Genomic DNA, 21,997 nt, shown 5'->3' on the forward strand with positions numbered 1-21,997 from the left:
CGAGCATCAGGAAATTGCCCCAAAGACCGGTAAAATCTCTACATCAAGAAGCTATACAATTGTTAAAACAACCTGAAGTCACCAGACAAGAGACAAGAAACGATTTTGATACAAGTGGTTCAACATCAGATTCCAAATCGAATGATTCGAACATTGATGAATATGACATACGTGATTTTTGTTACTAGGATTAAAGAAACAATTTTTTTACATATATGTGAATTAATCTTTTACCAATTTAAAAAAAAAAAATAAAATTAAAATTACAAATTTCTGTTTTTTTATTAATAGTATAAACTTGAAAATAATTTTGCAATGTTTTTCCTCTAATTTAACTCCTGAATCATAAGCAATGACCTTGAAAACCAAACTACATGAAATTTCATATTTTCAACGTATGAACAGTTTTGGCCACCATATTGGAGCCGCCATTTTGAATTTTTTAAAACTGACCTCAGATTCCTAATCAGCGACCTCGAAAACCCTTATGTTGGTAATTTAGGAATTTTGGCCACAAAATCAGGATTTCGTCCCACTGTGCGATGTACGCGTTCTATAATAAAATCACCTTGAAGATTGTTTTATTTAAATTGTGAACCTTCCTTTCACAATTATTCCAACTTTTAACCGCGGATTCTTCAATCTTGGCTATGCTTAAATTACTTCTTCTACTTCTGTCTTCAATCACGGTTAGCACGGATCCTGATAATGCCAACAAATGTGACCCAAGAACGCTGCTTATCTGGGGTGATACACATCAAGGTACCCTGTGATGAAAATTTTGAAATCTTTTAATTTTGTCCTCGGAAAATAATTTAATTTGAATGTTCAAATTAAATGAAATCTTAATTTTATAGTGCGAAAAAAAAGCACCTGTAAAATGAGAAATAGTTTGATAAAAGTTGTTGCAAATGTAGCATATGGACACACCAAACTCTGATTAAATATTCAGCCAGATTGGTTGATTGGTTAAGGATTTATGGCAGTTATAATTTATACTTTGTTAGTTTTTTGCAACTTATACCTCAAAACGTTACCGATTACTGTGATATTCGGTCACTATTTTCAAAATAATGGCTTCATGAGTGTTCTACTAAGTACTATCAACAATTTTTGTTATAGTTGTTTTATTGCTATTCAAAGCGTGGTTTGACTTGATTCAAAAAATTGGGAGGGCCAGTCAGAGGAAATTCTTATGAAAGGGAGAACAGTCCTTTGACGAACAGTCAAAATCTTTAGTAGGAATGTGTCATCAAATAAAATCTCATCTAAATTGTCAATAAGTATGACAATTATGTCATTAATTTTTAAAATTTTTGTCATTAATTTAATTGAAATTATTTAAATTCAATACAAGTCTCCCTTGTATTGAATTGAAATAATTTCAATTCAATACAAGTGAGACCTGAAACAAGAGGAACAATGTGATATTGACTAATCTGCCAAATTGGTCGTTTTAAGCTGCAATATAAACATAGTTTTGAAAAGCAAACAACTATTGAGAAAACACCAAATGAACGTCACAGCGAATACCTCTGCCCTTTAGGAAAAGGTTTGACTCAAATAAAGTTCAGGGAAAACCTTTAACTTTCAATAGCAAATGATACCAGAGCAGCCAAAAAAATTGCATTTCGAGTAATTATCAATAAAGAAGGGGATAGAAGGAATTATTCGATTTGCTAAAGCATTTGGTGGGCCTCCACTTACATTTATCAAAGGTATATATTCATTCAAGAGACAAGATTTTCAGTTTCTAATCACCTCAAAAACAAATAATTCAAAGTTTTTTTTTTTTAAACTTTTTGAAAAAAGTTTAAAATGAAGATAAAATATGTTTGTTTTGATTTCAGGTCACAGAAGTACCCAGCCACTATCGAGCGCTCCAAAGTTGACCACTTCGCTCCTGTAAAGGTACATTTAAATACGGGACTATCAAACAACGACACTGTTCAGAACTGTAAACCAAACATCAAACAGCAGGATGGTAGAGCCAATTTTTTTTAAGAATTTCGTAAGAGCAGGTTAACACTTAAGTGATTTCTTCATCTGCACTGACAAAAATTAAAGGCATAAAAGGAGATACAGAAATTTCTTTTAGTTGCATAGTCGTGTATATTTTTGCCATTGTTAGCTATTTAAAATATAAAATAATAAAAGACGCTTGTTGTTCTTTCAAATTTTTCAAGTTCTAAGTGACCGTATCCAACCAGACAACCATATTACCCTCATGTACCTTAGGATTAAAAATAAACAAATAAAATACTGAACATCAAAAACTCAAATTACTTTATTTTAAATGAAAATCTAAGCTGTAACAGTCTTTTCAACAAATCCCAGCAAATACAATTTTACAACTCTGACGCCAAACACGCTTTGAAAAAAGAGTCACAGATCTTAACTTTAAAATTAGTACTGTAATTATTAGATTTATTTATTTAAGATGCAGCAATATCTAGTCCATTTTAATTTTCAGTTTTCACTGTGTACAAATTTTCCTATTAATTTGCTGCATCAGTTGAAAATTTGTTGAATGGATAATTTGTGATATCATTGTATGTTTATATTGTATTATAAGCATGTCAAAATTTAGCAATTAAAAAAAAAAACGGCTTAAACTCCGTATAAAAGTTATCTATACTTTATTATAAACAGTTTGGCAGGTAATTTACGCAAAAAATTTGCATAAATTTCAAATTTAAAAGCCAAAAAAAGTTAAGAAGTGATTAAGATAAATCTTTTCATTACTTTACATTATGTTGTTAGCATTTTTGTTATCAATTCAACAACTTCTTGGTTCTTTTATATCTTTTTCTTCGCGTGATCTCTTAAAATTTACTCACGTGAAGAAGTGGTTATCATTTATAACCACTTCTTCACGTGATACAATTTTTCTTAACTCTTTTATAACTACTTCTTCACGTGATACAATCTTTCTTAACTCTTTTATAACCAATTTTTTTCACGTGATACAATCTTTCTTAACTATTTTATAACCTCTTTTTTACGTGATACAATCTTTCTAGCTCTTGTAACGCTAACGCAAATCATTTTTCAGTTGCAAAAAAAAAACAAAAACAATGCCGTAATAATGCATGACGTAAATATTAAAACATATTTCTTCACTGGAATAAAAATTATATCATTTTTTTGGCACCTCTTCATAATGATTTTCTTATAACTTTCTTAATTATCAAAAATTCTTTAAGGATTTTCTCTTATTCTTTGCAATCACCTCATTCAACATGACTGCCTATGCGATTGTTTTCGTTTGACGTCAGAGCGACTATATTCACTCCAAGTTTTACAAACGTCATTTTACACTTTTGTTTCAATTTCATGAGAAATTGTTTAAAAATGAGCATTACTGCGGTGTTTTAAATATTTTATTATAAAATAATTTCAAATTTCATCGCAATAACTCAACAGACGACCATTATTGCGGTATTTTAAATATTTCATTATAAAATAATTTCAACAATATGTTTCGCAGCAACAGCTGCACTATTCCATAAAAAATGAATATTAGTCTATGAGCATCGTCAGTTTTAATTTTTTCAAAACTTAAATTTCTGCATACCTAAAAGCAGTTATTAACTTTTATTCGTTTTTCAAGTTTTTGTTGGACTTTTAACTAAAGTTAGACTTTAGCTTCAGACTTAAGTAATAAGTTTAAAGTGAAGAAAAAATTTTAATATGAACATCATTTAATCTTGGTAAGTAATACTTTCTATTAAATAACTTTTTTTATTATGATTTATATTTATCATATATAAACATAGACTAATAATTACATACACAGATGCGAATTTTAAAAATTATTAGAAAGTATAAAAAGTATTAAATAAAGCAAAAAGCCATAACAAGCTGCAGCTTCTACAGCTTGTTATATTTGCTTCTTCAGTTTACTCATTTGTAGTGCAATGGTCTTAAGACTATTCAAGTTTGTATGTAATCTCGAAATTCTTAAAAAATATTCTTCTGAAGTATTTCTAGCATAAAGTTTATCACTGCACTCGAGCTTGAAAAATGTTTTAAAAATTTGTCTTCGCTTTTTAGATTTAGATTAAAATGTTTTAAAAATTTGTCTTTGCTTTTTAAAGTTTTCATCGACTTAGTAAACTTTTAATAAAACAAGTTATAACTTGTTTTATTAAAAGTTTACTAAGTCGATGAAAACTTTAAAATCTAAAAAGCGAAGACAAATTTTATAAATTAAATAAATTCACTATTATAATCAGGCTTTGTCACTGTGTTTTGGGATTTCTTTTATCAGTAACAAAGTATAACACTCTTTTGAAACTCTATAATTTAAATAGTTTCACAAAGCAACTTTTGTTGAACATTTTCACAAACGTAATAAAATTAAAAAAAAATTCACTAAAAAATAATTAGTAACATGCTGCCTTCAGCCATCGAGAACTTATCAACTTTATCTTATTTTATTACTTTGTTTCCTTTTTTCTTATCCTCACTGAAAGATAAAAGAGCTTTGCTTCAGGTTCCAAAATCAGTTACTGTCGAAAGCAAGTGTGGTGGTCAATACTGTTATTTTGGTCTTGAGACTGGTATACAAAAAGCTGTTTCTGCAGATAGCATAAGGCTTCTGCTATCAGTATAGCTGACAGCTCGTTTACTTATTCACGTGAACAGCAGTGCTCTACTGCCATTTCGCCAGTTTATGATTATAAGAAACATCGTTTTTTTCAATTTCTTCTGAGAAAAATACAGTGTCATTGTCACTTTGAGACAAATAATCATAAAGAAATTCTTCACTTTCATAACCGTTTTCCGAATTTTTGTTTTCTTCTTCTTAACTGATATTTTGTGTAAATTTTGTATTGTCATTATTTTTTTCGACTTTCTCTTCTTCACTACTAGAAAATGATTTTGCTAGAGCTTGAACATTAGAGTGGCATTTTCGCTAGTTTCTTAAATAAGCCATTAATTTCTTTTGTCGAACAAGTAGAAATTTGAATACTAAATAAAACGTTTTTGGAAATTCAAAGTTCAAAATTTCACACTTAAACCCCCTCTGTTTTGCACATTATACTAACATATTTGCTTTATTACTTTTTCGCTTTAACTATTTTTACTTTAAGCACCAATTCAACGGACGGTTTTTTTATAATTAAGATTTTTGTCAACGTTGATATATCGTTGAAACAACGTTAAATAAACAACGTTTAAATCGTAATGTTGTTTTAACGTTGAGACATAGTTGAACAACGTTGAAACAACGCTTCAACCAAATTTCAACGTTGAAACAGCGTAAAGATACCGGCTGGGTATTTAGAGAAAAAAAAAAATAAAACAGTTGCAAGCTGTTTAAATAATTTAAAAAAATTGCAAGCTATTTTTTTATGTTTTTGTTCTTTAAATAACTTTTAAAATATTGAATAAATGACAGAGTTGTGACAAAGCTAATGTTTTTAAAAAGTCACCAGTCAGAGTCATATTTTTTTCTCCTAAGTCAAATTTAAACTAAACCAATTATATTTGATTCTCACGTAATGTCCAAAATCAGCCAAGTTAAGTCATTAAAGGTTTTAATTTTATTAATTTCTAAATACATTAATGGATTGTAAATACTTTAGTTATAAATTTATTATAATCCATTGCACTCGAAAAGTCAAGTTTATCGAAAGTTAGCATGACGTCAACACCAGATAAGCCTGCAGTTCTATTCCTCCATGGCTTAAAACTCAAGAAAACAAAGAAAGAGACCTCGTATTAATTGCCTAAAACAAAATGACATTATTTCTCGTTGCATCTTGTAGAGTCAGATCAATAGCAAAGCAATCAAAAGAATATCATAAACAAAAAAAACAGTTATTTAAAATGTTAGTAAAGCGGTGAATAAAAATTACTGTTGACGTTAAATGGAATAAATATTTTAATTTCAACTTCATGCTTACAGTTCACACTTTATAACATCTTCTTCATAACAACCGAATTGAAGATTACATAACGCTTCACTACATAAATAAAAAGCTGAATCTAAGATAACTGTTTCAAGGTAAACTGGATTTGAAAAGCGGACATTCATTCCAACTTCATTCATTCATTCCAGCATGAGAAATTTTCATATTGATAAAGATGATAATTAAACGATTTTTCAAAGATGAAACCAGTTTCTATCATGAATTTCAGTTTCAGAGATGAAACCAGTTTCTAATATGAATTATTTCGAAAAGAGAGCTAATTTCCTTCTGTTAATTCTGTTGTCTTTGTAAATAATTTAAGATTTTCTATTATTTCCTTCATTGGATCATGACACTCGATCTGCAATAAACAAGTTTTTGCGTCCAGTCTTTTGTATAACATTGCTGAGCTTTAAACTATAATTACAAAGAACTGTATGATCTTCACTCAAAGAACTGTATGATCTTCACTCAAAGAACTGTATGATCTTCACTCAAAGAACTGTATGATCTTCACTCAAAGAACTGTATGACCTTCACTCAAAGAACTGTATGATCTTCACTCAAAGAACTGTATGATCTTGACTCAAAGAACTGTATGATCTTCACTCAAAAAACTGTATGATCTTCACTCAAAGAACTGTATGATCTTCACTTATTGTTTTTCTTGTTCTGACACAAGTAAGTATTTTTTAAAATTAAACCTCAAAAAACTTTTTTGAATACCATGCTTCAATGAAGCAATGAACTCATCTCTAATTTTTTTTATTCAATCGTTTATTATTTCCCGCCACCAGCTAAAGGGTGCGAGGAAAACATTGCAAGCGCTGTTTTTCGCAAAACAAGCATCCATTGTTGCTGGTTTTTTTAAGTTAGCTTCAAGTCGACTTTAATCATTAACAATGACACATTTATGGAAGTACAAAAAGCAATGAAAAGTTTAAAAAAAGAGATGAAAAAATAGTAAAGAAATATTTTCATTTTCTTGAAAACGCGATATCAAGCCTCGCACGCTCCTTATATAGTATAATTTACAATTTTTGCACATTAATAAACATCAGTGACTTTTTACCCTTATACTACTACTATTTCCTTTAAAATTTAGATTACACAAATTATAAAATATTTATAAAAATAAAAGTTTATAGTTATAAAGGAACTTGATAAATATTCATCTTAATTGATGAATGTTCACCTTAAAAAAGACTGATGATAAATCACTGGTCGTAGTAAACTTGATTTTGCTATTGCCTTTTTTGTAAGAGAATTAAACAAAAACTGATAACGACCTTATTTAATATACTACTTCAGCTGCACTTATATCAAGATTTTCCTTCAATTTGCTTAGTTTTGTACCAGTTTAGAGTAATAATATTCAAGATTATTACTGCAAAACTAGTGCAATTTTAGATTATTAGTCTAAATTGGTGCAAATTTTTTACAATTTTTTAAAAAACTTGTAAAAAATGATCAATTTTTATATCCTTGACATAATTTTAAGCCTATAAACCAACATTAAAAAACAACATTGAGTCAGCATTTTATCCAAAAATATTTCCATTTTCTTCGGTTGCCTGGTAACCCTGAAAATATTGAATTTACAAATAATTCAAATTATAAAATTATAGTTTTAAAACAACAATAATAATAATTAAAAAAAACTGGTACCCGAATGCTCTGTTGGAGTTAAATACTTGCAATGAGTCTTTTTGTTTATACTTTTTTAGTATTTTATTTTATTTTGTTCTTTCAATATTACTTATCACGACATTGATCTATTTACATTTTTTTCTTTAATACCAGTAAAAAAAAATTTTTTGCATTCCTGGTTTTAGCTTTTTACAGATTTTAACATTTATATAAACTAAAGTATTAAAGTACTCTTAAGTGCATAATACATGGGGCGAGGAACGAGACGTTTATTAATTTTCGAAAACTTTTCTCAACCAACCCATTCTTATTTAGACCAAAAACCATTAAGTTTTTTTAAGTTATGTGATCAAAAATATGGCGTGTTCAAATAAGCAAAAATATAAAAAAGTCTTAATAGGATGATAAACAAATAATAGAAAAATGCATCAACGTTTTTAATGTTTAATTAAATTAAGTAAATTTTTTTAGCTGCAATCAAACAAAAAAAGATTAAACGAAGCTGGTAATCAAGTCAAAAGGTATTTCGTTTTTTGTTAAGGAATTGAAATATAAAATTTAGTTTTTTGTAAAGACTGATGGACCTGATATGAGGGTTTTCTTCAAAATAAAAAATAGTGGATGAATTTAGTAATTTTCCCTTTCACTATCAAAATCCATATTCATGTCGCTGTATAAACTTTCATAAAACTCCATTTTAGTCTCATTCCGCTCTTCAGATGCTATCACTGAAGAAACTTTAATTTTTGAGGTATTTTTTATGGATGGTGAAAATAAAATTGAGCTGCTAAATCCTCAAACAAGAGTAGCTTTTCTTCGGATACATATAAAAACTAAAACACTTTCATAACTACGAGAGTCACCATGTTACAAAAGGCTTATAAAGTGTAAATTTATTAGCATTAATTTGAACGCAAACAAATTCCTTTATTAGAGTAATCTGACTCTGACAGTCTAACTGCTGTCCCATTATTATTCTTCCTATCATAAGCAATCTTTTTGAGTTATTTATTAAACACTTAATCTCTTATCTTGAATCTAAGAACTTACTTTCTGATCATCAATATGGATTTCGATCTTTTCGTTTTACTGCTGATTTTTAAAAAATCTTTGATAAAGTTTAGTATGTTGGTCAACTCCATAAGCTCTCTTCATACGGTGTATCAGGTAATGTCTTTAAGATTATTGAATCTTTCCATACTATTTGTAGTATAAAAGTTGTCCTCAATGGGCAGCACTCTTCTTTATTTCCTGTAACTTCTTTAGATGTAAGAATATTTGGGAGATATACACTTTAAGCTTACATTAACAATCTCCCTGATATTCTCACATCTAAGGTGGCATTGTTCGCTGATAATACTACCATTTATTCTTGTCTTGATATGAAGCCAACACTCTTTGATTGCTCGGAGGGGCATTTGAACTTGAAAAGGATCTCACTTCTGCAACAGCATGGGGCTTCCAGTGGCTGGTAAACTTTAACTTAGATAAAACTAAATTTTTTTGGCTAATCGTTATTGCAACAATCTAGATCTTCCTTTATTTATAACAGGTAATATACTCAATGAGTTATCTATTTTTTGTCTTCTAGGATTAACTCTTACTGCCGATCTTTCTTGGAAGCCATATATCAAATCTATTGCAAAATTAACATCTGCTAAAGTGGCATCTCTTTATCGTGCTTGCCACTTTCTTACTCCGGATTCTATTCTTTATCTCAAATTCGTCGTTTATGAAATACTGTTGCCATACTTGGGGTGGAACTTCCAGTGATGTTCTTTTTCTTTTAGATAAGGTGTAAAAACGCATTGTAAGCATAATTGGACCTGCTCTTGCAGCCAACCTTTATTCATTGTAACATCGTCGTAATGTCTCTATTTTACAAATACTATAATGGGCACTGCTCTAAAGAGCTACCGTCTCTTGTACCATCTACTAAAATTCATTCTCTTGTTACTTGCCATTCAATTAAGACTCGTCCTTTTTTTTGTAACAAAAAATTATAAAACTATCTTATACATAAATTACTACCAATTTTGCTTAAAAACAGAAATTTTATTGAATTATTAAGTTATATGCTTTAATACAGAAATTTAATTTAAAACAGAAAATTTGCACTGAGTGCAATTTTTCTGTTTTAAATAACAGTTCGTGAACTATTGATGGCTAGTCAATATCTAAAGAAAGTATTTTAAAGCAAAAACAGTTAAGAGCAAGTTGATATAAGATTAAGTACGGATTTTCGATGACTTCACACCATGCCAGATTTATGCCACAAGGAGTTTGTTATTAACATCTAATCTTCTTCAGCCACAAATCAGCCGTTCGTGTCCTAATATAATTTCATTTTATATAGAAAACTGATTCCTAAAATAAGTGCTGTAAACACTTTAAAAACACAAAAAACACAGATAGAATTTAAATGAAAGATTTGTGGCTTTGTGTCTACCAGATGAATGTTAATCTGTATAATAATTACATAAATTAGTTCTTGAATTAGCTCAATTAGCTAAGCCTGCAACTTATATAACAATCAAAGGTTTTTTAGATCTGAAAACTGTTTTTTTTATTTATTTGTTATTTGTTACTGGTCTTCCTGTTATAAGTTACAGTGCAAAACGTGCTGTTAATTTTACTCAAAACTTCATTGAAACTTTCAGAAACAAAAGAAGGGAGAATAGAAACGGAGAAGCATAACGAATGGTTATAGCTTACTAAAAAAATCTTTGATAAAAATCTTGAAATTGTTTTTCTTTCAATAAAAAATGAACAATTATAAAAATGTTTTGAATTTAATGTACATAAAAAAATTAAACTTAAAAATTTAACCTTCCCTCCCAACCTCCCATTTATATAGCCTCCCAAATATTCATTTGCACTAGTGTGGGAGTTTTTTTTTTGATTTTGAAAAAATATTTTTATTTTATGTTAATATAAGTAAAATATCATCTTTTTCCGCTATGCCATTTCTGAAAAAATATAATGTGCTTCTTAGTACGCCTGAAAACAACGGTTAAAAACCGCTAATTTTGAAATGTAATCCGTGCTTTAGTCATTGTAACCTCCTTTAGCCATTACTTGCACATAAATTCCTTAATTGGTTTTGAAAACCATTAAGGCATATATTGATTAAATACAAATAAAAAATTTGTGTATACAGAAACCTGGAAAGGAGTAAGCTGCCAAAAATGAATTTTGCGGTTAATGAGCTTGGTTAGATTACCCAAAACAACTGAGGCCTTAGGTCTGTCATGAAATATATAAATTATTTGGTTTCCTGATACATGCATCTTTCAATATCTGAAAATAAAAATCCACGTGCTCAAGCAATGAAACGCCTACATAAGTCCTAGATGTAGTCTTATTTTCCCATAACCACACAGTAGTGCTGTAGCGGTAGAGCGCTCGCTTCATAAGTGAGAGGTTCCGAGTTCGGTCCCCACAACGTTTCTGGTAGTACCGCGCTCAACTTGTTTCCCCGCGTAGCGGCCATGTTCGTGTTTTGAAGTTATAGAGTTGAGAAAGGATTAAAACCACAATTAAGTAGCCTCCTCGTCTGTACTAAAAAAATATACCCTAGCAACGGTTATTTTACATCTTTTATATTTAGGACTCTAATTAAAATTGAAAACAAAAGACATTTTTATAGCGGAACTGTACAAGAGTGCCTAATAACAATAATTCTTTGAGCTTTTTCAACGAGAAAAAGAACCAAACATCAAACACTTTGAAGTAGTTATATCATTGGTAGTTACCACAAAATATTCAAAATTGTTTTAATTCAAAAAAACTCACAAAAAATAAATGAATTTTATATCAATAAAAACTGCATAAATTTAGAATGCTAATTTATCCTTCATTTTATTTTGCCTCGATACAACTTTGCCTCGATTATGCTGAAAAACATTTGTTTCAATGGGTCAATTTGAAACACTTGAAATATATTAAAACAAAATCCATGAAGTTGTTTATAACTGTTCTAGAAATGTAAGGTTAGGTTGACATTTGGATTTTAAGATTTTCAAAGTACATCAAAAATTATAATAACTTTTTTAAATCATTAAAAAATAAAACAAAATTTTTTTTAGGCCTAAAAAGTAAAAAAAAAAAGGATTAGAGTAGAATTTAAAAATTTTAAAATGTCACACCGTAGAAAATAGTATAATCAACATTTTTTAAAAATTTGAAGTGATTTGGGCTTTTGCTTCACAAGATAACAAATTTACAATTAGACAAGGTTTCGCAAATTCTAAAACGGAGAAAAAACGCACAAGAAGATTAAATACTGTTGTCATTGCTATTTAATTTTTTTTTAGTTAATTTATTAAAAAAAATAAAACAAGTTGAGAACAAACTTTTATATCATCAATAACAAAATTATATATAATTAATCTACAATAAAATGCCAATCAAATGAGCTAAATATCAAAAATTCACTTTTTTTTTCAATTTTCAGGAAATATTTGTTAGTGTACCACCTTAAAACAATAATAAAAATTTCTTATAAACATTTTTATTATAAAATATTTCATTTTTTATAATAAAAAACTGATAAGAAAAAAGTTAACAAAACAAAAGTAGTTTATTAATGGCCTATCTGAACTTCAACGTTGTCAATGTCGTCTTTTGAGAGAGAATAGTCCTCTCTTTGATTAGTTGGTATTGGTACATCAATACTATAAACATCAAACAAAATATAAATATTGAGGGAAAATATACTTGTTTAGCCACTTGAAGCATTTCTTTCCAGGAGCAGTATAATATTCCATATAAGAAATATAAATATCATTGCCACTGACCTAAAGGTTGAGTTAAAAATAAACAACTCCTAATGATTGACGCTTCCTGAATATTTTTTACATTTAACTAATGTGGTTAATAAATTATTTTTAACATATCTTTATATTAGAGATTTAATAGTCAAAAATAAAATATTATAGTGTTTGAACATTTTGAATATTGCAGGATACCTTTGAATATTATATTCAATAACAACGCAACACTTATTTAAAAATCAGCTGCTAACTCCTTTACTATCAGCTGAATATCGCCGTTTAAATCATCATTATCTCTTCGCAAAAAAATTGTTTTCTAGCTTTTCTGTTTTTTTGTTTTTCTTTATACCATCTTATAAAATTTATTTGAAAAATGACGAAAGTTGCAAAATATTTATTTTAAGTCCCAAGAAAAGAATTAAGTCACATTTTAAATCATGCTTATTTTGGGTATTAGTAAATATTTACTTGCCTAGAGAATAATAATTGAACTTGTCAAGTTTTCACATATTCACTAGGGTTTTACTTAGTCCTCAGCTAATGGTGAACCTGCTCTATAATGATTTGCTTCCCTCGCCCTTCTCCAGAACTTAAATCAATAAATTGTGTCCAGCATCGATAAAACTTCTGGCGATATATTTAGCTCCTGCTGACTCTCTATCTCATTGATGGTGGCCACACGAAGGCTCTTAGTAACCATACCTTTTGAGGAAAAAATGTTTTGCTCTGCAAACTTTTTAAGGAGGTTCTAATTCGTTATTGGAATTAATGATAGCGTTATTCTGTGAAGCATTCTTCAGGAAGTGTCAAGACTCGTTGAACAAAGATTAGATTAGATGCGGCATGTTTATTTGTTAAAGTTATTTAAGATGTAAATGCAAGTTTCTGGACAACTGGGAATGAAGAAAAACGATGTTAGAACTGTAAATAATTGAATCACTTTGCATGTTAATGTATCTCTCTATGTAAGAAATGCTCACATAAACATCTACTACTATCGACTAAGTAAGAACGGTATAAAAGCTACAGCGGTTGTGGATACTGGTTGCTAGCAATCAATCATTACCAACAAATTACGGCTGTTTGACTATAAAATTATCGTGTTGTGATGTTGCAATAATTGGCGGAATAATTCGATGTGAAGAAGTTAGATTTAAAATATACAACCCAACGAATGGGTGCTTGTTTGATGCACTGGTTTTAAGTGTGAATGAAGTAATAAACAAATACCAGATGATTACAGGTATGGATTCGATCGGAAAAAGGTTTTTAAATGTAAAACCAAATGCATTGCTAGCTGTATGGTGTGATGAAAGTTTGCTGGCAATAGAAGAAAGCGATGAATAGGAAAGCGCTAAAATTTTTTAATTTTTTACCATGTAACTGTTTGTTTATTAATGATATTTTAGTTTTAAACTAATCTTAACCGAAAGTGTAATTTTTGTTGCTATTTTAACATAACTCTATATTTTTTTGTATGAAATTTTGTTTAACTTTATCTTTGTCATTTTTTTACAAAAAATATATAAGTTTTAAAAATGATGTTTGACTTCTTTTATTGCCTAGATATTCAAAAATACCAGAAAAATATTCGAGGAGAAAAATCACATAACAACAGAGTTATTGATTTTTGAGATGAAAAATACCAGTTGGTCCCATAGTGCAGTGGCGTCACAGCATGTCTTATAAAAACAAATTCGATTGGATTGGATCTTCTCCTTAAACTTCCTAAAAAATATATCAAAGAGTTTGTTATTCTCCTGTGTGAAATCTTTCTGCATATTGGTAAATCTAACAATACTACAATACTAGTTTCAATTTCTTAAAAAAAAGAGTTTGCAATACTTAGTATGGAGCTTCAGAATCTTATCAGTTAATAATATGAAATTTCTCATGTACTGATTACTTTTTTTTATTTTTTATTTCTTTAATATATTTCTTTAAAACAAGCCTTTTTCCAAACATTCATTACAAGGGCCGTGTGACACATCTATAGTTGGGATCTTTACATAAATTATCCTTGCAGAAAAGATCTTTGCCTGGAAAACCTTGAAAACAAACTACATAGAACAACAATTTACCTCTTCTCCGATATTCTTGGCTGTCTTGCAAAGACATCCCATTTTAGAAAATACAATGAAATATCAAATTTTATAAACATACATTCATTGATTTATTTCATCATCTTAAAAATTAAAAAAAAAGTATGACCAAAACAGAGTATTTAAATTTTTTTTTTTTTTGATAAGTTTAATGCTTATAAACGCATCAAAGTTCAGTTTTTGTTTAAAATAAAATAAGCAAACAACAAGTATATTGTTGAGTCTTATTCTAAATTAAACATGTTTTATTGTTGAGCCTTATTCTAAATGACATATGTTTTGCGTAATATAAGGTAAATTAGGGTAAAATGGGCACCTTAAGCGGAAATTGAAATATTTTCAAAAATAATTAAGCGGGATCCAAAACTTTTGCAAATAAACAATTTTTAAGGATCCCTACTTATGATCCACTTAGATATTTGGGCACCCGAAATTTTTTTAAAAACACAAAGGTTTTAAAAAAGTTGCAAAATTGCTCATATTACTCAGACCAAATTTTTTTTGCAGAAAACATAGCAGTATTGTTGAAACAATACTGCTATGTTTTCCGCAAAAAAAAAATTAATTCGTTATTTTTTTAATTTTATCAACTCAAACCTTTAAACGAAAAAAATTCAAATTTTTTGAATTTAAATTACAGAAAAATGTTCAGTATTGTTAAAATATTAAAATTTTTTACTCTGTTTTGCTTTTATTCAAAACCACTGCTATTTTAGGACTTTAAACTAGGTAATTTCAATGAAAAACACTGGGTAATTTGAGCATGCTCATATTACAAAAAAATGGCATCTTTAAATAAAGTCAAAACTAAATGTTTCTAAATATTTTTCAAACAAAAATGGATTGAATTTTTAGCTAACATATTTTTCTTTATGAAAAAGTTAATTTGATTACTTTAGCACCAAATTTCGCGCCACAGATTTATTCATGCGTGATGATATTATTAACGCAAAAATTTAATGGCATTTTAATTACATGATAGCCGCTAATTACTACATATAAATTTACGCTAATTGTACTGATTCCCGTTATAACGACATTAACTCGATTCGAAAAATTCAAAGCAACTTTAAGTTCACTTCTTACATCTAAGAAATCTTTAAGTATGCTCATATTACCAAGTTGCTCATATTACCCTAATCTAACCTAAGCACAATTTTATTATTATTATTTTTATTTCATTTATTTCGTCATTTAAAAAAAAGAATACAAAGCCGTGTTATATAAATAAAATCTTCATGACCGGGGCTAAGAGAAGACATTATTTGGCTTATCACTACGCTCTTTAAATGTAAGGACAATATGTTTGCCTTAAATCACTCCGTTAGATTTAAAAATTCCTTGTTTACTATTTTATATAAAGAGTTGATATCTCCATTAGAATAAAATAAATTCGTGCTATCTGCAAATAAAACTGAGTTTAAAATGTTTGAAAACTTATGTAAATCGTTTACATAAATAAGAAATAAAAGTAGACCTAGAGTTGAGACTAAGGGAATTTTAATTATCAGAAATGTTAATTATCAAATCATAATTTTAATTTATCAATTTAAATACTGAAATTCTCATGCTTATTCGATGCATGGAAATCGTTTAATGAAATTGTTGTGTTATTGTGGTGCAAAACAAAAACATTAATGAATCAGAACAGAAGTCTTTTATTTTTTGTCTTTTTTACAAAACATAAAAGAAAGCCCACGTTTTCGTTAGTTTAAGCGTGTTTGTGATGCTCTAAAGACTCTTGAATAAGCATACCCGAACCTGTTTTGAAAATAAGTATGCTTATAAAAAAATGCATGAAACTAATAATATTATTATTCAACTTAGGCATGATCGGTAAATTTAATAATAGTAGAAAAAAAAAAAGATGAAAAAAACTTCTTTACAAACTAATAGCTCCCATGCCTCAGCGGCTAGATATCCGTGGTTCAACGCCAGCTCTGGGCAGGTTTTATAAAATCGGTAAGGAAGGAGTCGTGAACTTCCTTTTAAATGCTGTTCTGCGGTGCTCTTTTTTTTTTATATAAAAAAAAAATCCAAAATTGATTGAAATTTTCAATTCAAACTTTACATTTATCACTTTACCAACTGATTTTCTTATTTGTTGATTTCAAACCTCAAAGGACTTCAAAGAATAATAAAAACTTAAGAGGTATCCTGGAAAAAAAAAAAATTTTCGGGACACCCTATTAGGTGGTCAAAAACTTTTTCCCAGGATACCCTTCCCATTTTTTATCATAAAAAATACACAGTTTGGTATACATGGTTGCAACTTTGCTGGTTCATAGCTTTAAAGATGTTACTAATTTAGTTGCAGCTTTGGTTTTGCTGTAGTTGTGGACTGTTCTTCTAAATCTTCGGACTATCTAACTGCCTTCTTACAAATACAAATTTATATATGATTATTAGCGTTGCTCAATCAAGCAGCTAATATAATCTAAAGCTAATTTCCATATATACATATATACATATATGCGTGTATATATGCATACTTTAGGGTTATGACTTTTTTTAACACGGGAAATTTTTATAAAATAATTAATTTCCCGTGTTATATATATATATATATATATATATATATATATATATATATATATATATATATATATATATATATATATATATATATATATATATATATATAAATATATATATATATATATATATATATATATATATATATATATATATATATATATATATATATATATATATATATATATATTTATATATATATACACACACACGCGCACACACACACACACAAATATACACGCATACCTTTAAAAAGAAGCCTCAAACTTTCAACGAAATAACATGGAGAAGCAAAGTTATTTTTTTCTAATTACATCCAACAGAATTTTCATATATTTTATATTTATAGTTACATTCAACAGAATTTTTATATATGCTAAGAGGTAATATACATATAGATTATTTATTATATACGGTGAAGTACAAAGAATACTGAAATATACTCATATTTATCATAAATGTGTGTATATTTTAGTACATTTATAAAATTTATGTATATATATTTACTTTTTCAACAAACAATATTATCTTTTTTATTTTAACATTTATTTTTACAAATATATGCATAATTAGAATTTTAAAGTAATAAAATAAAAAAGTTAACTTAATCAAATCAGAACCAGTTTGATTGTCTAAAAAGTTTATTTTTATTTATCATTCTAATTTTAGGCAGAACAGAAAAAAACAATCAAGTAAATTGAGCCAACTAAAAGATGCGTTAATTCTTTTCAATTGTTTATGGCTTTGTTGGGACTAAAAATTTTCTGAAAATAAACTGAAGAAAAAACTGAACCAAAAAGAAATCGCACTGTAATAAAAACAACTTTACCAGTCATTTTCCAACTTTTTAAAAATCTAAACAGACAAATAAATTAAAATCTAAACAGACAAATTAAAAAACAAACAACCAATAACATTATAAAATCGTTTAATATTAAAAAAATTTTTTTTCTTAATATTTAGAAATAATATTTTATTTATTATTAATATTTAGAAAATTATTTATTATAATAAACAAACAACCGCTAACTAGTGCTTATTCATTAAAACAACTAATATTATCTGTAAAATGAAACCAAAAAAAATTCTCGTTAATAGATAAGAAAGATTTTCAGCCCTAATTAATTTTTAATAATTTGAAATTATATATTACCTTTTTTCAAATCTGCCCAACTGCTTAAAGTTTGTTTTTCTTATACAATCCATTAAATAGCTTTTGATGTATTTTATGTGAAACTAAGTAGAAATAATAAAAGTGAGAATAAAAATAAAATGGCTATTGTTTGTCTGGATGGTTCGTAAGAAAATGTAGAAGTTTTAATGATAACGTTATTTATATTTATTTTTCTTACAAATTATTATAAAAGTAATAAAAATAATAAAAGCAAAAAAATCAAAATAAAAAAAGTTTTTCTAATAAAAAAGATTTATCAACCATTTTCACACTCTTAACAATAATTGAAATAGTGTTAATTACAATTTTTAAAAGCTTTTATAACAGTGATTAAAAGTTGTTGGTTTTAAATAAAATAAAAACCTGACCCAAATTCCGAGTCCGAGTCCAAAATACTAAGATCCGTATCTAATAAATTTTCTTTTGAACCCGCTTCTGTCTAATATAATTTTTTTTTCCATTTTTTTATTTGTTATACTTTTATACTTTTTATATATCTTATTATTTAAAACTTTTAATTTTTATTTATTTTTACCTTAGTCATGGATAAATTGCTTATCAGGTACGTTACTTTTATTTTTTGTACGTTATTTTGCTCGTATTATCAAGATATATATATATATATATATATATATATATATATATATATATATATATATATATATATATATATATATATATATATATATATATAAATTAGTAAAAACACTTATCTAATTTTTTTCTTTAATAACTTGATTCTCCAGCGGGAGGTTCATCAGGAAGATGCTTCCTGATAAACCTGCAGATGGAGAAACAATTTGTTTAAGAAAAAAATTAGATGAGTGTTTTTACTAATTTATTATACCTCGGCAGCCGTATTCACATATCTTTGTTAAACTAAGGGAGAGTTTGAGTTAAGAAAAAGACTCTAAACGGCTGGTTATAAAACGGAGGAAGTAAATGGTATTCTAATCCTTCCGTTCCGGGTATATTATTCACTCCGATATTATTTTAAGTTAAAATTCCTCCGTTAACTAGTTTTCGTGCTGTTTTTCTCATCGCAGCGAAACATTGATTTGCCAACAGACAATGGCTTCGTTTAATTGGTAAATCAAAGCCAATGATTTTTTAAATAATGGTTGCTGATAAACTCTCTAATTTTAATTTAAACACGCTACAATACGAAAAAATCAAACAGTTTGTATCTACTTAACACTTAGTTTTACTTTTTTAAATTTTATGTTTATGCTTCTTCACTCTTATGGATTACAAATTTTCTCATAATTTTATTTTCCTCGATTTTTGCAAACGGATCAAAACATTAAAATCAAGTAACTTTATCGTGACTCACTTCAAGAAACAAAAGTGGAGGTTTTATTCTCATACCGTTTTAACTATATATTAACTTTAAAATGAGTTATTTCACTGTGTATCTTGTATTGTGTTCGTTCTGTTTAAGAATTAGATAATTGTTCAAAAATTATTTTATTTTTAAAAGAAACTAGGCTAAAATGTATTTTTAAACAAACAAAATATTTTACTCAACTTCTTAATTATAATAATTTAAAATTAACAATATTACAAAAACATCTAAAAATAACTCTTAAACAATATTTAATATAAAGTGCTACACACAAAAACAAAAATAGAAATATTTATGAAAATTGCGCTCAAATTCTTTTAATTATGTTTGGTATGATTTTAACAGAAAAAGCCTCATGTAGCCTCCACAGGGATTTATCTTAGAGCATATAGAAAGCTTTATTAGCCACCCAATCCATGTTTTGTTACAACAATCCGGTAATACAGGACTGTGCACATATAACACAGTGCTATGATACAATTATGCATTGTATGATTATGTAATTCAAAAACATGGATTGAAAGGCAAAATACAAATTGGAAATATCAAAATTGTTTATATATATATATATATTTATGTATATATATATATATATATATATATATATATATATATATATATATATATATATATATATATATATATACACATAAATATATATATATATATATATATAAATATATATATGTATGTATATATATATACATGTATATATATGTATTGTATGTATTATATATATGAATATATAAGTATATGTATATATTTATACATATTATATATATATATATATATATATAAATATATATATATATATATATATATATATATATATATATATATATATATATATGTATATATACATACATATATATCTATATTGATATATATATCAATAAAGATATATATATCTATAAAGATATATATCTTATACAGAAAAAGGTTAGTGGTTTTTGATACTTAAAACCAAGTTCTTTAAATCGATCGTGAAAAATAGGCTTGTAGTCTAAAGAGAAAATATAATAAAAGGTTTTCCAAAAAAATTTAAGTGATAGCAAAATATTTATGCAAAGTTGGACAGGTGTCCAGAGAGAAAAAATTAACAATTATAGGAGAGGAAAAGGACAAATAGTATTTAAAGTTATTATTATCTAGGAAAAATTATACTGTATCTATCTATGAAAATTTACTCTGTTATAAATTTGTATAAATATTTAATCAATAAATGAATTTAATTTCAAACGACTCTCTCTCATTTATTGGAGAGAAAAGGGTGATAGTATTGATTTATGGTTTTAATAGGGGATGGATTTCTAACCATTAAAACACAAACTGGTAGGATATTAGCGAAGCAAATTAGCTAAAGGATCTTTAACCCAACTCAATCAATGCTAGGTCAGCCGCAGCTCCCTTAGCCAGTTGATCTACTTGCGGGCAGACGAGAGTTTTAAATTATTATAATTAAGAAGTTGAGTAAAATATTTTCTTTGTTTAAAAATTCATTTTAAAGAATAGTTCCTTTTAGAAATAAAGTAATTTTTGAATAATTATCTATTTCTTAAACAGAAAGAACACAGTACAAGGTACACAGTGAAATCGCTTTTTATAAGGAACAAAGCGTTAAAATAGCAGTAAAAACCACCTTAAGATAAATAACCAAAGCGATAGCGTAGGTGCAGGTATATCAATTCATGGTATTAGTAGATGATGGATTCCCAACTATTAAAACAATACTGATCAAATTCCAGCGAAGCAAACTAGCTAAATGATCTTAAACCCACCTCAATCAATGTTGGGTCAACAGTAGCCCCCTCAGCTAGTTGATCTACTTGCGGCCAGACCTTAACCGACACTTTACATAAGGAGCAGAGCGTTAGAACAGCATCACAAAACCATCCCAAAACCAGTAGCCATTGCGATAGACCAGACAGTGGGTGCCAGGGGCGTTGATTGGTTTTGGTAGGGAGGTAGAGAAGAGTCGGTTGGTGGAAATTTATGAAAAATTATTATGAATTATTAAGTTTGAATTTGAAGGTGGAGTTAATTAATAGTTTTAATGTTATGTTATTTTATGTTATACTAAATTTATTTTTATACACTATTATTTAAATATTCATTTGTTAAATTGATTATGCTACCTATAGATTTATATACGTATTTTTTTATTTATATATTTAAAAAATTATTAAAAAGTAAAATATATTTGACATGAGAAAGGTGATATGAAACAATTGAGGCTGTATAAAAAATGTATACATGGCATGGTATAATTCACGACATGAGCGATGGAGTGGTCATACAACGACTGACTTACATAGGGACAGGCGCAGAGGAGTATACATACATCGAATGACTAAAATAGGGACAGGCGCAGTGGAGTGTGCATATATTGGCTGATATAAATAGTGTTAGGCGTAGTGGAGTGTCCATACATCGACTGACTCAATTAGGGATGGGCGCTGTGGAGTGTTCATACTTCGACTAACTTAAATAGGGAC

General features: G+C 27.7%; 1 protein-coding gene across 2 annotated transcripts in view; it reads left to right on the top strand.

Moving 5' to 3' along the window:
* The first annotated feature begins 3,577 nt into the window (after positions 1–3,577).
* Positions 3,578–21,997, top strand: part of LOC124809893 (uncharacterized) — a 65,745-nt gene continuing 47,325 nt past the window's right edge. Inside the window, exons 1-2 of one of the 2 annotated variants that reach the window (XM_065818986.1) lie at positions 3,578–3,713; positions 18,698–18,719. In XM_065818986.1, the coding sequence (XP_065675058.1) occupies positions 18,700–18,719 (20 nt within the window). In that variant the 5' untranslated portion in view covers positions 3,578–3,713; positions 18,698–18,699. Of the gene's footprint in view, positions 3,714–18,203; positions 18,292–18,697; positions 18,720–21,997 lie in introns of those variants that run through there. The other variant, XM_065818987.1, reaches the window with a different exon arrangement.

This window comes from Hydra vulgaris, chromosome 15, assembly GCF_038396675.1.
Source record: "Hydra vulgaris chromosome 15, alternate assembly HydraT2T_AEP".
NCBI classification, from domain to species: Eukaryota; Metazoa; Cnidaria; class Hydrozoa; order Anthoathecata; family Hydridae; genus Hydra; species Hydra vulgaris.